The sequence below is a fragment of the Chaetodon auriga genome, chromosome 19 (genome assembly GCF_051107435.1).
Source record: "Chaetodon auriga isolate fChaAug3 chromosome 19, fChaAug3.hap1, whole genome shotgun sequence".
NCBI lineage: Eukaryota > Metazoa > Chordata > Actinopteri > Chaetodontiformes > Chaetodontidae > Chaetodon > Chaetodon auriga.
Genome location: NC_135092.1, coordinates 17381389 through 17402849, shown reverse-complemented (window position 1 = coordinate 17402849; position 21461 = coordinate 17381389). Strand labels below are relative to the sequence as shown.

At 44.9% G+C, this 21461-nt stretch overlaps 1 protein-coding gene across 6 annotated transcripts; it reads left to right on the top strand.

The window, feature by feature from the left end:
* Positions 1-4016: 4016 nt before the first annotated feature.
* sec16a (SEC16 homolog A, endoplasmic reticulum export factor) lies at positions 4017-19676 on the top strand. 6 transcript variants are annotated; one of them, XM_076757813.1, is made up of 32 exons: positions 4026-4108; positions 5694-7996; positions 8603-9130; positions 9256-9407; positions 9658-9746; positions 9926-10043; positions 10329-10527; positions 10731-10914; positions 11084-11226; positions 11708-11769; positions 11884-12022; positions 12141-12383; positions 12474-12571; positions 12659-12740; positions 12852-12969; positions 13078-13189; positions 13300-13405; positions 13621-13761; positions 13869-13982; positions 14093-14294; positions 14450-14910; positions 15066-15113; positions 15196-15360; positions 15444-15524; positions 15665-15721; positions 15858-15978; positions 16172-16309; positions 16501-16583; positions 16747-16818; positions 17236-17295; positions 18377-18445; positions 18553-19676. In XM_076757813.1, exons 2-32 carry the CDS (start codon positions 5768-5770, stop codon positions 18625-18627), a joined length of 6489 nt encoding a protein of 2162 aa, XP_076613928.1. In that variant the 5' UTR covers positions 4026-4108; positions 5694-5767; the 3' UTR covers positions 18628-19676. The 6 variants fall into 6 exon arrangements, with proteins under 6 accessions (XP_076613923.1, XP_076613928.1, XP_076613925.1 ...); XM_076757808.1 differs by having other exon boundaries at positions 4017-4068; positions 5694-9130; XM_076757810.1 differs by having other exon boundaries at positions 5694-9130; positions 17236-17274.
* Positions 19677-21461: the final 1785 nt, after the last annotated feature.

Genomic DNA, 21461 nt, shown 5'->3' with positions numbered 1-21461 from the left:
GGTTCCCATGCTCTCAGGCCGGCTAGGGAGTGGCAGGAGCAGATGTGACTCCCTCCTACCCTCAGCCTCTCCCTCTGCTGCTTGTAAAACAATCCATCTTCCACTTGTAAAAAAATTACTTTCTACCTCCATCGCCGCTTCCCATGACTCTTGCTTTAATCAACATGAAAACAAAATTAACCCTAATCTTGTAACGCAGTAATTGCACCCAGTCCAACTGATGGTTAAATGCGATACAGGACCGTGGCAGTAATCTAATAAATCCCCTTCAATCTGTCATTTAATTTCACTCTCACTGTTTCTTTTCCCTGACATACAAGCAAGAACTCAACCAGATCAATAGATTAAAAAAGTTTCTTTCTTTTCATACATGTCTGTTGGCAAGTCAGCTGAATTCACCTTTGTCTTACAAGAGATCACCTGAGCAACGACTCCCCCATCTGGTAGTTTTTCCGGAGCCTGAAGGTGCCCTGTCTTGTAGTCACAGCATGGCGTCCTTTATATGGAATATAAAGCAATGCATATGGACTATATGAATATGAGGAATGTACAGGAAGCTTTCTCACAGAAAAAAACACAGGTGTATTTAATTACCTCAAAACAACTACGTTGATTTAAATTTGCCTGTTACAGCACACGCATTGTGTATGCTGGTTCACCGGCTTCTTTAAATGTTCGTTGTTTTACTGCAACGCTCGCTAAAGTAAATCATCCGAATCGTTCTTCACTCACCCAAACACAAAGCAAACATGTGCTGAGTATCACGTACAAGACATTTCAGGCCAGTAAGTGTAATACATTCAGTACCTCCCTCTAAAAGACTGCATCCATGCAAATAATAACGTAGAGCCATGATGGGAGTTGGTTTCTCATGCCAGCAACGAACCCTGGTTTATTATGAAGGGGTGTGAGAGATTCTCTGATAGGAGAACTTCTCACATCATCCTAATCTTTGCATCCTGTAGTGTAAAACCAGGCCCACACCTGCCCGTGCAATCTTTCCTATCACTCCATTAACCACAAGTGTGTGTGTGTGCATGTGTGAGAGAGAGAGAGATAGATTGAGAACGACAAAGAGCATGGCAGTGTAGACCTAAATATTTGTTATTTCCTCCTCCGACTCCTCTGCTGAGCTCCAATCTCAGTCATCACACACCTGCCAAACGTGACAGCTGATTACAAGCATGCGTGCCTCAGCATGGATGAACTCACTCTGGGGGCTATTGTTCACAGACCCTGTACCATTAACAAACCACAGGGCTCAGGTTGATATTCAGGGGCTTATCAGGAGTTTAGACAGTGGTTAACCAAACATTAACCACTCTCCTGGCTTTCCTGTAAACACGACCGTAATGACAGGGTAGGCAGAGTCTCTGAGGACAAACACTGTCAGTGGCACATAAACAGAGTACCCACAGGAAGTGATGTTGGCCACAGATATCACAGATTGGCCTCGTGTGAAAGTGGTGAGGTCTGAAGAGTGCCACCTTAGCGGGAGGCAGAACTGCTGCCTCTCACTGAAACATGAGAATTGAGACGAATCCCTTAAGAATGCTCGATTCCTTTAAAATGAGGTATTTCTACAGATTAAGTCGGTGATACTGAATGTATGGCCTGCGGGACAGGGATCAGTGTCTAATTCACAGTGAAAATAAGATGATTCACAGTGGAATTTTTTTTTTTTCTTTTTGGTTTATACCAATTAGTCAGAGCTGTAGAGAGGGACAGATATGTCAGTTTTGCATGATGGGATAAATTAGGCTGTTACTAATAGAGAGGAGGCTGATCTCTGCATGATGGCAGTTTATGAATCATTCCAACACTGGAGTGACTGCATGGTGGAAGAGACTCAAGCAATGTTTGAAATGCGAACGAATCATTTACAACTAGTTAATTTAGCTAATAAGTTAAAATGATAAGTGAATTCATTTGAAAAGAAAGAATTTTAAGGAGAGATGAGTTACAGGTTTTAATGTTTGTTCATTTTTATCTGATATATATTATTATTGTTTGTTTATTAACTGGCTCCTGGCCGGGCAAAGCAAGCTGAGCATCCCTGGCTCATCATTGTTTGTCCTTACAAGCCATTCATACAAACATGGAACTTCGATTTCTTTTAAGCAGCTCAGTCTTATTTCCAAATCCTCTTGTGCTTCATTCTCTATGGCAGCTCTGAAATGGCCTGCTGTAAACAGAGCCAGGAGGAGATGAAATAAGAACGGAGAGCGGCGGGGTGTTTGATTGTGGTGTGTGTGCAGGGGGGGCTGCAGATGAAGATCACTGTGGTGGGTGGGTGTGAGAGACAGAGTACAGACTATACATGCATATAAAACTTAGTGTACAGTCAAAGCACCACATCCTGAGTTATGTGGTTACACTTTTCTTTGCTGAGTACTTAATCACTTGTATTTTTACACTGGTATGTTTAAAATCACATCAACTTTGAGGCAGAAACACCTAAAATAATGTGAAGCAATCAATTTGATAATGTATTACATATAAATGGGATTCATCCAGAAACACAGTACTCTATTCTGACAAGTCAGCAGCTACAAAGCTTCACACAGGCAGGATTTACTCAACAGACTCATCCTGCACCAAAGGGACCTTACAAGCCAGGGGGTTTTAGGTGCAAACGTGAAGGTCTGTTCCAACCTGCCTGTGGCCCGTAGTCTCCACACACAGTCTAGTGGGAGGGGAGGTTTCGGTTGACAAGTCTGAGCAAAAAGGAAAGGAGATGTGTGAACAAGATGTAGATCTGTGTGGGTGTTTGAACACCATGAGTGTGTGTGTGTGTGTGTGTGTGCGTGTGTATCTGTCATTTCTTTTACTTGACGACAGCGTTTCAGGCTAGATTTTTCCATTTCGTTTAAAACGGGATGAGTTTCATGAATCTACAAATGTAGACGTGTAAAGCATCACTATTAGTATTATCTTATCACAGGAGTATTTAAAAAGATATAAAAACATACATCAAGAATGACTCATTTTGAAATGCATATTCTGCACATAGAAATATTATAATGGATCAATACACTAGAGTGAGATGTTTTATGAATAAATAATATTCTGACACACTGCAAGACCACGTACTAGTATCTAGTGTCTAATTTCATGATACTAACTAGCAATGAACCATAAAAAAAGAAAAAAAAAATCAGTGAGAAACAGATTTTTTTTTTTACTCCCCTGATGTGGTTAATGTGCTTCACGTCAGTGAGACGGTGGATAATATGTAGATGGTACCATAGCGCCCCCCAATGGACAAATGCTCTTTGTTTTTTACGTCTTATCTTTAGATTATAATGCATTGAATAAGTAGCATATATATGTTAAATTTCTTGACTTTCTCATGTACAATGACGTGACATTTCCGATTTTGTTTTTGGTGTTTTTTTGCATTGTTATGTCACACACACGCACACAAATATGTCACATTTTCTGTTTCTACTATAACTTTGATCTGGAATATAAAGAAACTCAGCTCTGTTAGTTTTGCACGCATGTTTCATTTATGCAAACAGCTGTAGAATAATCTACTGTACATAACTTTCTAACTTGATTTATTTGGTATGTACATGTGTTTTGAGATATTGCAACACAGCTTATCTCCTGCAATAAAATATGCAAGTACAACAACAAAGCAGCCTGTTTTTTTTAAACTGCTCTGTAGCTCTCAATGCCCAACAATAAGTACAACTCTAATCAATACAAAAGTTTAACTATAAATAGTATAACTATGATCAGAAATCAGGGTTATTGCAAATTAGCGCACAATGAATTTGACTTGGTATTTTGGTGTATAATGATCACAAAAAGCACAGTAAAAGAAAAGAAAAAGAAACATGTGCTGCAAGTAAGGAGACTCAATAAAAACACATGTAAACGGGAGTCCGATCAATTAAATAAACTGATTCAGGTGTAAATACACAGAAATGACCTTTACCAAACCCCGCCCCTTCATGACGCGTCGTTGTTTGGCCCGTGACGCTGCTTGTACACGTAGCCTAGTAGGATGTGTTCATTGAAGATGGTGGCGGTGTGTCAGACTCACTGTCCTGCACATTTGTAAGAATTTATTTATATGTGTACACATTTCCGACATCGGGTAAGGGTAAATATATACCATAATTAACAATGTTTTACACTGAACGTTTTAATCTGGTGTCTACAACAGGCATGAAACTGTTACCCCTGTAGTTAGCATAAGCTAGTTAGCCAGCAATGCTAACTAAGCACGAATGCTAACGTTAGCTGACCAGGCAGTGAACCTGTTAAATTATGCTCGACGAGCGGCCAGCGACCTGTAACTGCTCGATATGTACCCTTGTTAGTGTTGAATATGTTCAAAAAGGACAAATCGTTCGTGTTCGAACAGTCTTTAAGAGTCTTGGCTGCGGGCAAAATCAGGCGACTTTAGACATCAGTGTGTTGCTGTTATGGCGTTTAGGACATGTAGAGCAATGTAGCGTTACCGTTAGCTGTTGAGCCAAGCACTCTGGACCTTTCCTCGCAGGCAGCTTAATGTGTAACGTTAACCTGATGTCGTGTCAGATCAAAATTAGTCAGATAGCGATTAGAGCTCATTAATTGCGGCATGGTAATCAGACGTCGATAGGGTAAATGTCGATAGGCTAACTTTGGGAGTTTTGTTTCATGTTGACTGTCGGTTTGTTGGCACGTCGCCGGCGCTAACGTTAGCTTACGGATTGCTTTCAGTTCCTGGTGAATTTGTAACCGGGGGTGCTTGAGAGATCCGGTATCACGTCAGTAGTGATCATTTGACCGAGGCTGCTGCTTACTAGCTCTTCTTGTTGGAAAGATCTGATCTCTCTCTCTCTAGCATTTCAGCTGTTCTGTCAGATTTCCCAATGACAGATGCAAAGTGCATGTATCTGATAAATAATCTCATTAAGGCACAGTGAGTGGTTTTACGATCCCATGTTTTGTGTTTATATTAAAACCTCTCGACAGTAACTAACGTTACAAACAGAAGCAATAATGCTGCACAAATACCACAAGTTAGCAGTATGACTGATTCGAAGCTTGTTTGTTAAGACTTAAGTAAGAAAGTTTCTTAGACTTAAGTAAGAAAGTTAAATCGTGAGATCTGCATTGCCTTTACCTGATCACCTGTCACCTTGTGCTGTTGTGTCAGTAGTTTCCAGATCCCACCAGATTCAAAATTGTCTTCTTGCAAAAGCTGTCTGCGATCCAAAAGCAGGTGTTTTTTTTCTTTTCTTTTTACTTGAGTTGTTAAGATATTAAAGAATATCTGATTTTTCTCTACTGCAAAGTGACCTTGCTGCTTTGCACTTGTTTCTGTAATATTAAGGACATGATTTTGCATTTTTTACAAGAAGCAGTTCAAAATGTTTGCATCTGTTTGTATAATCATGTTTCTTGTAACTGTTTTTTGAGTAGGATAAACACCAGGCTTTAAAAGTAAAGATTTTGTGATGTAATCTAAGTTGGCATTCATTACAATTCGTCAGTTGTGTTCTACTTAGTATAGTACTGTATGTTTTTATTAGTCATTACATCTTAGCGTCCATGTAGAAATTGCCACGTTGTACCATTCGTTTAAATAGGATCATAGACTATTACACAAATAAAGGTGTGGTAAACTCCGTCAGAGGCAAGGCATGTGTAGCTTTTTCTAAACCACTCTCTCTTTCCTTTTCTTTACCCAGCTTCGCCTGACTTCAGCTTCTTCAGTGACATCCACTAGAGTGACCTGGTCCTCGGACCTGTTAGCTCTGCAGCCATGCAGCCCCCTCCTCGGACTGGACCTCCAGGGGCCTCAGGCCCTCCTCCGTCTGGACCCAATATGTTCCGCAGGACCAGGCCACACAAGCATACAGCAGCAGCTACTGCCACAATGCCACCCGCTACTCAACCCATGACAGACCCTTTCGCTTTTGTTAGAGCACCTCCTCCTATGGCTGCAGGTGGTCTCCCAACAATACCCAATAGCAACCCACCACCAATGCAAGCCCCACCTAACCCCATGTACTCTCAAGCTTGCTCAGGGTTGCCTCCACAACCACATACACTGGAGGATGTCCCAGCTGCTCCCCCTGGCCCCCCACCATCGTCTCTGCCAGGGGTGACCCTTTTCAACCCTCACAGTGCAGCATCCCCTAGTCTTTTCCAAGCACCCAGTCCCTCAGGATATGCATCCTCCTCACAGAGTGAACAGGGCTACTTCAATTCAAGAGAACAGACACCATCCATGGCCACAGACCCACCACTTGTGGCCTCAGCTCCAGCACCATGCCAGACACCTTTTAACCAAGAATTTCAAGGACATCCTCCTCAGCCTGTGCCCTTCCAGCCTGTGCCTCCCAACGCCACGTCCTCCCAGTGGGCCCCTGATCACGGAAGTCGCCCTCCATCAGTTCAGAACTATTTCCAGCCTACCAGTGACCCTCCACCACAGACTTTTAATTTACCTCAGCAGACCCAGATGTACCCCACCCACACCCCACCACCCCATCATAACACACCCACCCCTCCAACACAACCTGGACATCCTCCGATCCAGGCCCCTCTTCCTATCCAGAACGCTGTAAAGGCCCCTGCTTCCCAGTGGCCTGATCCAAATGCATCGCAACACCAAAATTCCCATTTCCAAACTCAGAGCTACTTCAGTCAGAGCTCTGCACCCCAGGACTCATGGTTCAGCCAACCTCCACAGGATTCTGGCTACCACCAAATGGGGACTGGTCTGGGCCATCCTCAACCCCGGCCTGACTCTGCTGGATCTCAACATGTGCCCAACACAGGCCCTGGGCCTAGTCCTGCCCCTGCCCCAGCCCCATACTCTCAGGAGTCTGGTACACTCTCAATGTTCTTCAAAAACAATGATGTGGAAAATGAAGAAACACTGGCTGGAGAGAGAAATAAGGCAGTGAATGGTAGTCCTGGATCCTTTCAGCAAAACAGCAGCCCGCAAGCTTACAGTGGCCATGCAGATGCTCCTTTGGATTACCAAGAACCTTCTCTGCAAGATCATTCTCATCTACCATACATGATTGATGGCAACCATGCAACACAGGGAATTGCCCAGAATCCCCCTGATTCCCAGTATGATCATGTGGAGAATTTGGAGTGTGTCCCAAACCAGGAGGTATTACCCAGTGAAACCCTTGGCAGCCCTGCTGCTACTGCTGCCCATGGAGTAGACCAATTTGAAACCGGGCCTAACCTTGAGACTCCAGATTCTGTTCCAAGACCAATGAGATCTGCCAGTGTGTCATCCAACTATAGTAATATGAGCCATGGAAGTGGAAGTGGCACTCGTCGGCCTCAGGGAGTAGTAGGTACCTTTATTCAGCAGGAAAGTCCACGTCTCACTGATGAAGCTAACCTGTCTGCTGCCACTGGAGGCTACTTTGAGCAGATTGACACCTCTCCAGCAGGAGATGCGGGTGCGCAACAGAGCTCCTTGGAGCAGATGTGGCCTCCCACACCAAGCCCTCCTAAACCAACTGGTATCTTTCAGGCTAGTGCTAACAGCTCTTTTGAACCTGTGCGATCGCATGGAGTTGGTGTGCGTCCTCCTGAAGTTGATAGGGCTAAAATGGTAGCAGAAGGGGGTGCAGATTCTACACCTGGAAACCTGGAGCAGCCACCAGATAATATGGAAAATATTTATGGTCAAGGGCACCCCCTACCTCCTGGGGCTGTAGGTGGTGCACCGCATGTAACACACCCTATGGTTCATTCTCACTCTCGACCATCATCCCGAGCTTTTGGGGCCAATCGGCCCTGTGAGAGCCCCGCCACAACTCTGTGGGCTCAGAATGATCCTGCTAGCTTGGGAGCTAACATCCTCTTAGCTCCTGCAGCACCGACAGTTCTTGCCCCTTTACGAGAGCCCAGTGCCGACGTCATACAGCCTCCAGAGGATGGCCCGCTGGACCTGCAGCCCTCCCAGAGAATCCAGCCAACTTCACAGCAACACTCAGAGAACCTAGAGAACCCACCAAAGGTGAGTGAGGCAGAGCCAACTGACTCTCAAGGCAACCTGGGCTATGCGTCTCTCCTTTTGTCTGACTCACTCCAGCAGCCTGTTTTGATTGCTCCACCGGTGTCCAATTACAGTGTGATTCCCCCCAGTACGCCTGCTCAAGCAGCCAGTCAAAGTAGCCTTAGGGAATCTACCCCACCTGTGAGATCACTCACACAGGGACAGGGTGTCAGTACCTCTCAACCACCTTCAGTAACCTCCAATCAGAGTCCACTATTTGCCCCTGGACCAATAAGCTTCAGTTCTTCAGTCTCTAATCAGGGGCCACTGAATCTGACCCGAGACAACACAGAAGCGGAAACATCAGATGTCACAGCTCCACCACAGTCTCAGCCAGTCCGACCTCCTCTTTCAAGGGGCCAATCATTGGGTGGAGACAGCCACTCTGCTCTCCAAGTTAATCCGCAGGCTTCTCTTGTGACTGCTACTATATCTAATCATAATCAGCAAGCAAATTATGAACTGCTTGATTTTTCTATGCACCAATCACAATCTCAAAACCAAGCATCTGGCCATCCTTCCTCTTTACATGAGTCTCCGCAATCTAGTAATGGATTTTACCTACAGGTCACCAAAGATGCTCAGCAGGGGTTAAGTGTGAAGGGGAATGCCCCTGTCCAGGCCCCGGCCTCTTCATCTACTCCACAGGCACCACCAACACCCTCCCAAGCAGCCATAAACACCCAGCCGCCACCAGCTGATCCTCCTAAGACATCAGAGTCTCAGTCTGCACTGCAGGGACAAAATATTGCCCCTCCTGTTGCGGTGAGTGGAGCACAACCCTCCCATAGTCAGTATCCAACCCCAGTGCAGGGGCCTGGTGCTGGAAGTGGTCCTCCTCCTGCTGCTGCCTTCCCTCCAGGGCCTCGAGGACCAGTACCTCCAGGAGCTTCCCAGCAAGCTCCTGCAGAGCCACCTCGACCACCCTCCTCTGCAGGCAGCCAGCAAGGCTATGGGCCCCCTGCTCAAGTGCCAGGGCAGATGTATGGTGGCTATTATGGCAATTATGGAGAATATCCAGATGGCAGAGCACCTTATCCTCCTGGCCAGTTCCCTCCTCTGCATGGGGATCCTCGAGCACAGCAATATTATCAAGTATGTGGAAAGTCCTTTTTTTTCCCCTACTACCTTCTGACTGTATTCATTGCAAAATGCTCAAGAAGCTCATGCATGAGCAACTGCTACTATGAAAATGCCTTATCAATGCTTTCATCTCTCAGGATGGAGCGTACAGGAACAGAGCAGATTCTTGGTATGGCAGATATGAAGGGCAGCCCTCAACTTATCGTGATCCAAACTACCAGTACAGAGAGCCTCAGCCAGAGCGACCCAGCTCCAGGACCAGTCAGTACTCTGACAGGCCCTCATCCAGGTCAGTGAAACTGTTTCTCAGCCTCACGCCATCATTTAGACAACATGTGTCTTATGTCAAGTCGCCACTGTTTTTATTCTAGTTGTTAATTTGTGCATTTTTAAAGTGTCCTATTTAATTAAGAGATTACTGAGAACTTGATAAGAAATCCTCCGTGGTTTTGTTAAGTGTAAACAGTTTTCACAAGTAAATTTAAATGGTTCTTGTGCCTGACCTGTAAATCTCCCCCTTTGTTTGCTTTCCCCCACAGGCAAGGCTATCCAGACGATTACCACAGAGCAAACCGAAGTGCCTATAGTGAATATTATGCAGATTACGCCAAGCACTATGATTATGGAGGTATGAGTCACAGAGTAATTGACTGTTACTGTACTGTACTGTTACCTTCTTGTTTGCTGAATTTGTTGTAAAACAATTAGTTCACAAAGCATATTCATCTTCCTGTGTATATAAATGTTTTTTCATATATAGTATTATATGAATCTCCCTCTCTTCCTCTCCATATTTTCTGTGGAAAGGATACAACTATGGACAGTATGACCCGCGATATAGAGGGTACTATGATCAGTCCTACTGGTCTAATTACGATGACAGCTACAGAGGCAACCACTATAATCAACAGATGTATCATCCCAGGTATGCAGAGAAAGCCATTTGCACACCCCAGATGTTGTACATGTGAATGAAATAGTTGCTATTACATCATTGCACATTTGGTAACAGATGGAGCTGTGTAAGAAGGTGTTGCAGCTATTTATCTGCGCAGCGATTTAAATGGAAAGTCTCATCTCAGTGTAATCTGTCAGAGTAGACACTTTTAGCCTTGTTAAAAATGTTTACTTCTGCTTCTTCTACAAGCTATGTCGATTCATAAAGATGTAGTGCTGGTTGATTCACAAACTCTGTACACTCTACTCACAGGAAAGACGGCTATGATGATCAGTGGCGATACTATCCTGGTTATGATGCCAGTTTTGACGATGATTATCGACGTCGTGGAGAAATGTACGGCGACGAGTTTGACCGACGCAGCATCCACAGCGAGCAGTCGGCACACAGTGTGCACAGCTCTCACAGCCAGCACAGCAGACGGAGCAGCTTCAGCTCACGGTCACAACAGGTAAATGTACAGATTTACTGACATCTACTGACATAAGTTAAGACACATGCTGTTGTATTGAAAAAGCAAACGCAGGTAGTGTCAGTAACTGTTTGTTATTGGCCTTGAAAACATGTGCAACTTATGCTATGTAGATGTTTGCTTTTATGCTTTATTTGTCTTCGTATTTGACAGTTACCCTTGTTTGTCTTTGCACCCGGCAGAGCCAGGTTTACAGAAGCCAGCCTGACTTGGTGTCAGCAGTCTATGACACCACATCATCCACTTTGGCTGTGGACTACTCCTATGGACAGTACCCGAACCAGACTGATGCTTCCCAGAACTACAGCCAGTACCTCTATCCCTCTGAGTATACTGCAGACAGCACCTGGATCGCTCCTGAGCAACGTAAGTATGCAATCCTTAGTTTGGCGTTTAATGATTAGTGGTGTTTTTAAGTGATAATTGAATTTACAGAGTTCAGTAAACACTACTTAATCCACAAGATTTGGGACATTGTACGCTGGCTCCTTTTTTGTCTATCCCACCCTTAGTCTGACTTGTGTTTTCCCTCTAGCTCCTCCTCGACCTGCGACCCCAGAGAAGTTCACCATACCCCACCGTTGTGCCCGCTTTGGACCTGGTGGTCATCTGGTCCAAGTTCTGCCCAATCTGCCCTCAGCTGGACAGCCTGCTCTGGTTGATATCCACAGCATGGAGGTACATTTGTAAACAATTTCAGCACCTTACTGTGGGAAATTGTGGTGATTTATCATCAGTGTCTACACAGTGGGAAAGTTACAGGCCTGTTATTACCGTAGTTGAAAATGGGTCCATGTGTCATTGAGAAGACAAGTTACCGGGAAACCATAAATACAGACACATAATCCCCCTCCGACGGCAGAAATGTTTGATTTAACAGTAAATGAGCTGAATACATTCCCTCACTTTAAGAGGAGTGCTTTTTTAAAGGGAGTGAGATACTGTGTGACCTGTAACCTCTTTAGTTAGATTAGACCCCTTAACTGCTTCTTCACACTCTTCAGAATACAGTATGTTAGACATGTTGCTCAAAACTTTGCCAAAGTCTGAATTTGGTAGCTTTCCTTGTACTTTTTTTAATACAGACTTTGTAATGACTTTAAGTGAACAATGTTAAGGCTGAATTAAGTTGTATTTTGAACCATGTCTGTCTTTGCAGACCATGCTGCAGGACACCCCGGAGCAGGGAGAGCTACGAGCTTTTCCGGGACCTCTTGTTAAGTAAGTCTGTTCTTTTTATCCACCACAGTTAGCTTTGCGCTAGCTTAAAAAGACAAGGCTCGCAATATTCACCACTGCTAACCTCTCAATCTGCTCGTCACTCCTGTCCGTCAGGGAGGAGACCCATAAGGTGGACGTGATAAAGTTCTCCCAGAACAAAGCGCTGGAGTGTTCCCGAGACAACAACCTCTTGGACAGGGACTCTGCCCGCCTGCTCTGGGACTTCATTATGCTGCTCTGTAGACAGAACGGGGTAAGACTGTGCAGACATAACTGTGAATATGTCACACATAGAACTGAAAGCAGGAAGGTGCCTTTGGATATTAGCCCGACTCGACATTCTCACTGTCAAACTGCGTTTCTCTCTTCAGACTGTAGTCGGCACAGACATCGCTGACCTCTTGCTGAAGGAGCACCGTTCTGTCTGGCTGCCTGGCAAAAGCCCTAATGAAGCCAACTTGATAGATTTTAACAACGAACCGCTTGCACGGGCCGAGGAGGAGCCGGGAGCTGGACCGCTATCCCTCCTGTCTGACACCTTCATGACTGTCCCGGAGAACATTGGCAAGGAAACAGAACGCTTCAGGGAGCTGCTGCTGTTTGGCCGCAAGAAGGTGAAAGAATACGCCTCAGTGACTGAGTTGTAGTCACTTGACTAGTATATTGTGAAATTTGAGATGAATACCGCTTTGTCTGTGTAATAGGATGCACTAGAAGCAGCTATGAAAGGAGGTCTGTGGGGCCACGCTCTGCTGTTGGCCAGTAAAATGGACAACAGGACACACGCTCGTGTCATGACAAGGTAAAGTATATAAAGTAGTAGTGGGACCTTTATTCTTTTTACAAATTTATGGGTATAATATATCATTTGTCTGTCTTTGTTGTGTAGGTTTGCCAACAGTTTGCCCATCAATGACCCTCTCCAGACAGTGTACCAGCTCATGTCAGGGAGGATGCCGGCGTCAGCCACTGTAAGTATTCCTTCCGCCTTCTCCTCTCCATGTTTTCACAATTACTCTGAAGAAGTTGCACAGACAGTGTTTTTCCACTTACACAGAGATTTTTTTTTTGTATTCAAATAGTGCTGCGGAGAGGAGAAGTGGGGTGACTGGCGCCCTCACCTGGCCATGGTGCTGTCTAACCTCACACACACCCTGGACCTGGACACTCGCACAATCACCACCATGGGTGACACTCTCGGTAGGATTGCGTCAAAAAGGCAGTCTCTCACTGCACTGAACTATGAAGAGTTTTCATTCTTCACCACAACAGACACGTTATCTCAAATTCTGTTTTGTGTCGTGGCAGCTTCCAAGGGGCTGATCGACGCCGCACACTTCTGCTACTTGATGGCTCAAGTTGGTTTGGGAGTTTTCACAAAGAAAAGCACCAAGATGGTTCTGATTGGCTCCAACCACAGGTCAGAGACCGAGGCAGGCGCGCGCAGTTATCAGGGAACTTTTTAGACGTCAGTACAGTTTGCACATAACATGCCACACATGTAACCATATCTTTGTCTCTTCACTTCAGTTTGTCATTTTACCAATTTGCAACCAATGAAGCCATCCAGAGGACTGAGGCCTATGAGTACGCTCAGTCTCTGGGCTCCCAGCCGTGCTCACTGCCCAATTTCCAGGTAAATGTTTTATGAATAAACCAACAAACACACTTTGTCTCTTATAGGGGTGTCCTACAAACATAGTAATTGATTGCACTGCCTGTAATAAATAGGTCTCCACAGACCTATTGACCTATGTTTACATACTCCTACCTGTGAAGCATAGCACATGATCTTGAGACCATACTACCAAGGAATAACACTGTTCTCTGCTCTTTATTGTCTCGTCTTAGGTGTTCAAGTTGATCTATGCATGCCGCTTGGCTGAAGCAGGCCTGAGTGCTCAGGCTTTCCACTACTGTGAAGTTATCGCGAGGACTGTCCTCATGCAGCCTTCATACTTCTCTTCTGTTTTCATAAGCCAAATCATACAGGTATGCACTCACTCTCCACCACCTCTGCTCAGTTTATTGTCATTATTATTATTATTATATCCTGTTTAGCATTCTAAAGTGAAATTTTGTGTTTTTTTTGTTTACAGATATCTGAAAAGCTGCGATTCTTTGATCCACAACTGAAGGAGAAGCCGGAGCAGGAGTTGTTCAATGAGCCTGAATGGCTGATCCACCTGAGACAGCTGGATGGACAGATCAGGGTGAGGAGGAGGAGGAGGAGGAGGAGGAGGAAAATGTTGTTTTATGTGAGTTTTAAATTTCAGATAAACTGATCCCACATTACAAATGTTTGCTGCTTGTCTTTGTGTAGAAGGGGGTGATTACATACAATGAAGACAGAACGACTCCCACACAGTTCGACTGCAGCAGCCCCAGCTCTGACTTGGACCAGCCAAGTCCACCTGAACCTTACAGCATGCCTGTGGAGGTAGATGGCCCCACGCCTGACAACCCCCTAATGAGCTCATTACTGCCCGGGCCTCCTCCGCAGGGAGTGCAACTGATGCCTCCAGGTGTGTGTGTGTGTGTGTGTGTGTGTGTGTGTGTGTGTGTGTGTGTGTGTGTGTGTTTGTAAATGTATTTGTGTGTTTGAAAAAGTGCTCTTACAGTCTCCTTTTTACTATGAGCCAGATTCAAAATGTACCTCATCTCTTCTACCTTCTCTCAGCTCCCACCTCCATCCTCCAAGATGGCATGGCCCCGCCTCAGCCGTTACCCTCCAACGATGTGCCCCAGTTCTACCCAGTACCCCCGAGTGGACCACCAGGCCAGATCCCCATCTCAGGCTACCCTCCACAGGATCCTGGCTTTGCCCCTCCTCCCTTCCAGCCTCAACCTGAGCAGCAAGAAATGTACCCAGGAGCCCATCAGCAGCAGTTCCCCCCTCCTCTTCAAATGGGCCAAATGTCTCCCCACATGCCCCTTCAGGTGCCACATTCACCTGTACAGATGAACAACCCCCCACCCCAGATGCCTCACCACATGCCGCCGTCTCCCGGGCATATGCCACCTGTAGAGCAGCTGTCCCAGGCGCCATCAGAGATGCACGTTGCTCAGCCAATATCATCCTCCCCTCCCAGAAGCTCCTTCACACCGCAGATGGACTTCTACGACCATATGGCTCACATGGTCAGTATCTGGATGTCTGAATATGTAAAACGTGATCCTCTTACCTTCTTTCTTTCAACATCATCACAATTCTCTGTCCACATGAGTGTACTTACATTTGTGTTGCACAAATTTGATATAAAATGCTAATTCTGTTGTCTTTTCTGGCACTGCAGGGTCCTGGGAGGAGATCAAGGACTACTTCACAATCTTCAATGCATATGGTGCGTTTGTGTGTCACATAGAATCATCTTTCTTTGTGTGGCTCTAAAGAAAACATTCTGACCAGTATTTTCTTGTCTTCAGGCTTCAGGACGTCGCTCTCGCACCACCTCTGAATCTTCCACTCACTCTGCCGGACGAGAGCGGAGCAACTCTGCTGTCAAGCAGGCCTCTCCACCTCCACCTTCAATTCCTGAACAGCCCCGCAAAGAAGAGGCTAAGAAAGTCAAGAAAGACTCGCCCAAAAAGGTTCATACTCACACATAAGCATTCAGATGTTCAATCTGTGCTCCTGCAGCATTCCCTGGTGCAATTTCCTTTCTTTCACACAGGGTGGTGGTGGTGGCTGGCTGAACTGGCTCTATAGGAAGGGGAAGAATGAGGCTCACTTGCCAGATGACAAAAACAAATCTGTAAGTTACAGCTGTTCCATGTCCAGACCTTATTTTAGCATTCCTCCGTATTCTGTTAAGTTATTTTGCACAGGTTTTGTTTACATGCTTATGTACTACAAGTGACCTGCTGATAAGAGCGCGATGTTCTTTATTGTCAGATTGTGTGGGATGAAGACAAGCAGAAATGGGTCGACTTGAACGAGCCTGAAGAGGAGGTGTGTGAAGTTGTAAAACTGGTCAACAAGAAAGAATTGTCGTTTTTTTTTTTTAAAGCAGAGTGGTTTTTCTTGTCTAACCTGAGCAACTGAAAGCCATGTAGATCAACCAGTTCTTTTCTTAATAATCCATCAGAGTAAGCCCCCTCCACCACCCCCCTCTGGCTTCCCCATGATGCCTCACATGCCTGGCCCTGGAGGGCCTGCTGCACCCCCGAGTAGTGGTCCTCCTGTCAACATGTTCTCCAGGAAAGCAGGTGAGATGAGGGTCATGCGCTCTGGCTTTTGGCTTCACAAAGGCCATGTTCCGTGCATGATACTTTTTACAATTGAATTACAAGTTGTGGAAAAGTCATCAAGGAGACGCCACATATTGTGTTGTCTAATAAGTCAGCGTTTACACTTGTTTGTTCTGCTTCTTGCCACTCTGATGTGTTTCTTTCCTCTCAGGCACGAGGAGCAGATATGTGGATGTTCTGAACCCCAGCAGGACCGCGAAACCGGCCGGATTAGCTCCTGCTCCGGCAGACATCTTTGCTCCTTTGGCACCAATGCCCATGCCTGCAAACCTATTTGTGCCTAGTTCAGGTGCATTTCATGTGTTAAAGCTAATTGCTTTAAATGCTGATTGTAAAATAAGGTGGCTTAGTTTATATGTGTACCAGTGCGGTCACAAGCAAGGTGCCCCTGAGGGTCACAGATGTTTTTTGGTTGATTTTGGAAAGAGGGGCCACTTTATAATTGAGGTAATTAAATATTTTTCTGTATCTCTGGTGCAGCTCCTGACGATCAACAACCTCTAGAGGGCTGTGAAGGAGGAAATCTGGAGCAGAATTCACCAAACACCAGCGCTGCTCCACAGGTATCTCGTTCTTTATTTCTGAACTTACTCTGTTTATGTGCTGTGCTGTAGTTTCATATTTCCCACGCAGACCTGAGAGTGGCATCAATGTTGTCATTGAATGAAAGCAAATAAGCTCAACTCATCCAGATTCTCTTCTGCTTCACTTTAATTATCTGTTTAGATGTTCAACCCCACACTGCTACCACCTGCCCCAGAGGGTCCTCCAGTGCCTGATGGCTCACAGTCTGGAGAGGTAAGACATTGTTCCTGTCAGCTGCTACTGTAGCTCTCATCATGCCACCACTGAGTCATGACGCTCGACACCCTAACAGCCAGTGCGTGCAGTTTGCTTATTCGTATGAATGTAAGTTATCGTCAGAGGGTGTATGAAAGAATGCATGCATGTCGACTTAAAATCTGTGCCCATAATCACGCTAAAATGCACAGCCTTGATATAATGTAAAATCCCTGTTCCATTTGCTGATATAATCTAATTCTTTCCATGTCTGTTTTTCAAGAATCATAATTTTCTAACGCTGATTTATTTGTTTCCATTCTGAACTGGTGGATAGTGGATACAGATCTAATCCAATGCATGGGAGATTATTAATATGGGTTTGTGGTTTGTGTTTTTGTTGTCTACTGTTTATTTCCCTCCTGCTGTCTTTAGCTCTCGCGTTCTAGCTCAATGAGCTCTTTATCACGCGAAGTGAGTCAGCATTTAAACCAGGTACCTCTGGCTGGGTCTCAAATGGCCCACTCTCACCCCTGCCTCCCACCCACCTCACTCAACACATCACTAGTCGCACGCTCCACCCTTTGCACCTGAAGCTTCATCACCCATCCGACCCAGGATGTTAGCCTGCTCACCTGCCTGCTGTCTCCAGCATTACTACTCAACTCTGTGGCTGTTATGAACAACCAAACCCAGAAAATGGTCAACAAGTTCAAACTAATCACAGTTACAGTGACTAGAACGTAGTTGCTTAGCCACGCTAGCATCGTGACTGTGGACACTAACGTCAGTCTGGAGTTCTGCCACTTTCGTCCAGACTGATAAGTCTCACCAACTATTGGATGGATTGTCATGAACTAAAGTACAGACGTTCATGGTCCTCAGGGGATGTGATCCCCTGACTTTTCCTTTAGTCCCTTTTGGCCCCTCAAGATGAATACTAATAGCAAGAATTGTAATTTGTCCAATACTTTGGTTTCTGACAGACACCTACAAAACCCATCAGACTCCATTATACATTGTGTTTCGTGCTAATTAGCAAGTCAGCATGCTAACATGCTAAAATAAGAATATGAACATTCCCTCCATTATCATTGTGAGCCTGTTAGCATGCTGATGCTAGCATTTAGCTCGGAGCACCGCTGTGCCTAAGCACAGCCTCACAGAGCGGCTAGCGTGGCTGTAGACTCTTGGGTCTTGTTTATTCTACAATCGTGAACCTATTTGGTTTACCTACTTGATAGTCGCTGGGTATCTTTGAGCCACAGATCAGAGTGAAGCATGCTGGGGACGGTTGCAGGACGACTCCCTTGCTTGTTCTCATGTGAACACACAGCTTCAATAACCCGCCACAAAGCTTGCATGGTTACTAAAATAAGTGAAACAGTGGTTTGTGATGCTGCCTCACTGTGGATCCAAGTCCTCTCTGCCATTACTTTTCCTTGGCTTCTGTTGTATAATGTTGCCAAACCACTGTGTGGCATTGAGACTGCATCTACCTCCCCGTCTCCACCCAGAGAACTAATGGGACAGCAAACAATGCACATCCTGTAGTAACTCTGTTTGTCCGTTGCAGAGTCATCCTGTCCAGGGCGCTGCACCCACTGGAGGCGTCACCTTTTATAACCCTGCACAGTTTGCACAGGTGTGGATTTAAAAAAAAAAAAGGCAGTTTGAATAGTTTTTGCAGACGTATGCTCCTTTTTCACTCATAATGCTCTTTCCTCACTGTTGTTTTACTCCTCTTCCCAGACGAGTGCACCATCAGGAGGTGGACACCGCCCTGGTCGTTTGGGCGGTCAGCGCCAGTACCCAGTGTTGAAGTAAACATCTTGCAGAGAGATTGTGTAAACAGACTTGTTGGAAAGAGTGATTGCCTACCTGGAAGTAAACGAAGCACATGGACATACTGCTCTCAGTCTAAAGGACCCTTCTCTTTGCCTGCACCTAAGAAGAGCATAATCACAGTCTACATAACGTCGATCTTTGTCCAACAGCGTAACCACTCTTTCATCTTTTTCTTTGGTTCGTTAATTGTCACTGGTGGTATTTTTAACAGGCACGGTGTTTTCTCGAAGGGCTTTTTCCCCCACATCCAAACAGAAAACAGACAGATGTACAATGGCTTTCAAAACACACATACACACACACACACACACACACACACACACACACACACACAAACACACACACACACACACACACACACACACACGTAAAGGGTTGTCCATGGATGCATTTGTACACAAACTATATGTTCATGAAGGCATCGTTTAGTGTACAGTAAGTATGTTGCTCTTCTAAGCTGTCCAGCTTCCCCTCACAGAACGATCATCCCAGGTCCCGTTTTAGGTTTCCTAAAGTCCAAATGTCCGTGTTTGATTGACTGTATGTCCGTGTGATGGATGGAAAGAAAGTGGCACCTTTTTAATTCCATGTTGTGGACTTGTATGTGCATTTGCAGCTCTTCAGTGTTCTTCTGTCAACTGGAGATAGCAGTTTGTGTGAGAATGAATCGTGTCAATAGTGCATTGTCTGCTGTGTTGTTTGCTTTTCCTCAGTCGCCCTCCAGTGAAGGAAGGATGTTTGATGACACGGGAAAGGGGCTCGTTCTGGCCTCGCAACCCGGCAGTCAGAGAAAGTCTGCATTGTTAGGACGCTGCTCGTTTCAGATATTTATTTAAATGTCCTCCCTGCCCATCGGCCACTCTTGCTTTTGAAGATGCGTCAGGGTCTTTCGTCCATGTTAGGCTTCAGTTTCTCCTCTGAGGAATTTGACAATATCGCTGAAACGAGGGGTGGGCTTCAGAGCAGCAGGAATTGGGATTGACTGCATTTTAAATGTCGCGAAAAATAAATCTATCCAAATATTTGTATATCAGATTGATTGTATTTATGAGCTGTAGGCATAAAGGTGTGTGTGTGCGTGCGTGTGTGTGTGTGTGTGGAGAGCAACTAATTTTTTCTGATTAGCTTTGAAGAAATGCATTTATGATTCACCAGAGATGATGTGGATTCATGTTCTTATTTGTACTGGCCGCTTCTGCAGACAAATAAAACTTAATCTAAATTATGAAATGAGACCTAACTGTACTCTAAATACTTCCCTGTCATTTTAACTTCGTGATTTTTAATGCAGTCATTTGTTGACCTACATGTTTGATTGATTTTGTAGACACCAGATTCTGATAAAAAGGAAAAAAAGGTCCGCTTTTGTTTCAGACAAGCATTTGTTGTCCCCAATGTTTCCTCACGTACAATTCTTGGCAGAAATCAGTAGATACTAAAGGTGGAAACAAAATAGTAATAAAGTTATTTTTTGCGCTCTGTAGCACTTTGAAAGATGTGTCTGCTGTTTCATTCATTCCCGAATTTTGTGTTAGAAAATATCGTGACCATTAAATTAAGTATAGACGTGTTCAATCTCGAATGCTTTGAGAGAGTCTAACTGTTAGTTTGGAGTCACAACAAAACCAGAGCTGCCGCATTTCTCTGCACATAACTAGTAATGCAGGAAACAGGAAAACTACACAGCTGCAACATGACCAATAACTGAACGATATTAAAGGTGTTTCAAAGTTAGCAGAGCTCTAATGAGAAATTACTGTTCTGTGTGAGAGAGGCAGAGCATGCAGCTCTTACGCTGTGCATCTTACATGAGGAAATCCAAGCACAGGCGCTGCCCAGACCTGGATATTTTAAGTTTAAATATCACGTAGCAGATGAAATGTGGCTGTGGAGATTTCGGATGGCCGGTGATGGGATGGAGAGGATTTACAGTTAGGTTTGCATTTCATTTCTACGCAGTATACATGCAAAAGCAATATCAATGCACCAGTGTGACCAATGTGCAGTGTCTAACTCAGATGTTTTCAAGAAAAAACTTGTAATACAGCAGTGTAGAAACACTCAGAAGTAAAAGCTCTCCAGTCAAAAGTATTAGCATCAAGATATACTTCAAGAACCAAAAGGTAAACATGCTAATTATGCAGATTGTCCCTTTATTTTCTGACAGAAAATATAACAAAGTGACCACAGTTCACAGAGCCTGTGAGAGGCATGACTCTCACAGTGCCAGAATGACATTTCTGAATCTCAAACAACAAAATATTCCACATCAGCTCATTCAGTAGATGTGCTTTCTTATTGCTTTCACACAGAATTTACATGTCAAAATGTCCTCTGATAGCCATCTGTCGAGGCGTCCAGGAGCTGCGGTTTACCTGTGGGGACACACACCGACCGAACCACGACCCTCCGGTGAGTGGACAACCCGTGGATTTTAGGCTTGCCAGTCGCTCTCCAGCTGATTTCCCGTGAAAAGAGAAAACACGTGGCGGAGGACTCCGTGCCTAGCAACGGTTGCTAGGCTGAAGTGGCTTTTGGGTGGGCGGGGCTTAGCGAATCAGTACTCCTTTGACCTGTAAGGTCAGGATATAGATTCTTTCGATCTGTGACGTCAGGTTGTGGATCGCCTTGATATGTGACGTCAGTGTGTAGATTGCTTTGAGCTTGACGTCAGTTTGTAGATTGCTTTGATCTTTTTTTGCCTTTGAACCGATTTTATCGATCGATAAATACTTTTGACTTGCTTTTATCAAAACATTTCAATTCATTCAACAGGAGCACAGTATAGAAGAGAGTATAGAAGAATTTCTAAT

Coding starts and splice junctions, on each gene's coding strand:
- sec16a (XM_076757808.1), top strand. CDS start 5,768: ATGCAGCCCCCTCCTCGGACTGGACCTCCAGGGGCCTCAGGCCCTCCT. Junction 10,915..11,083: donor CTGGATCGCTCCTGAGCAAC/GTAAGTATGCAA, acceptor TTTTCCCTCTAG/CTCCTCCTCGACCTGCGACC. Junction 18,446..18,552: donor ACCCTGCACAGTTTGCACAG/GTGTGGATTTAA, acceptor TCCTCTTCCCAG/ACGAGTGCACCATCAGGAGG.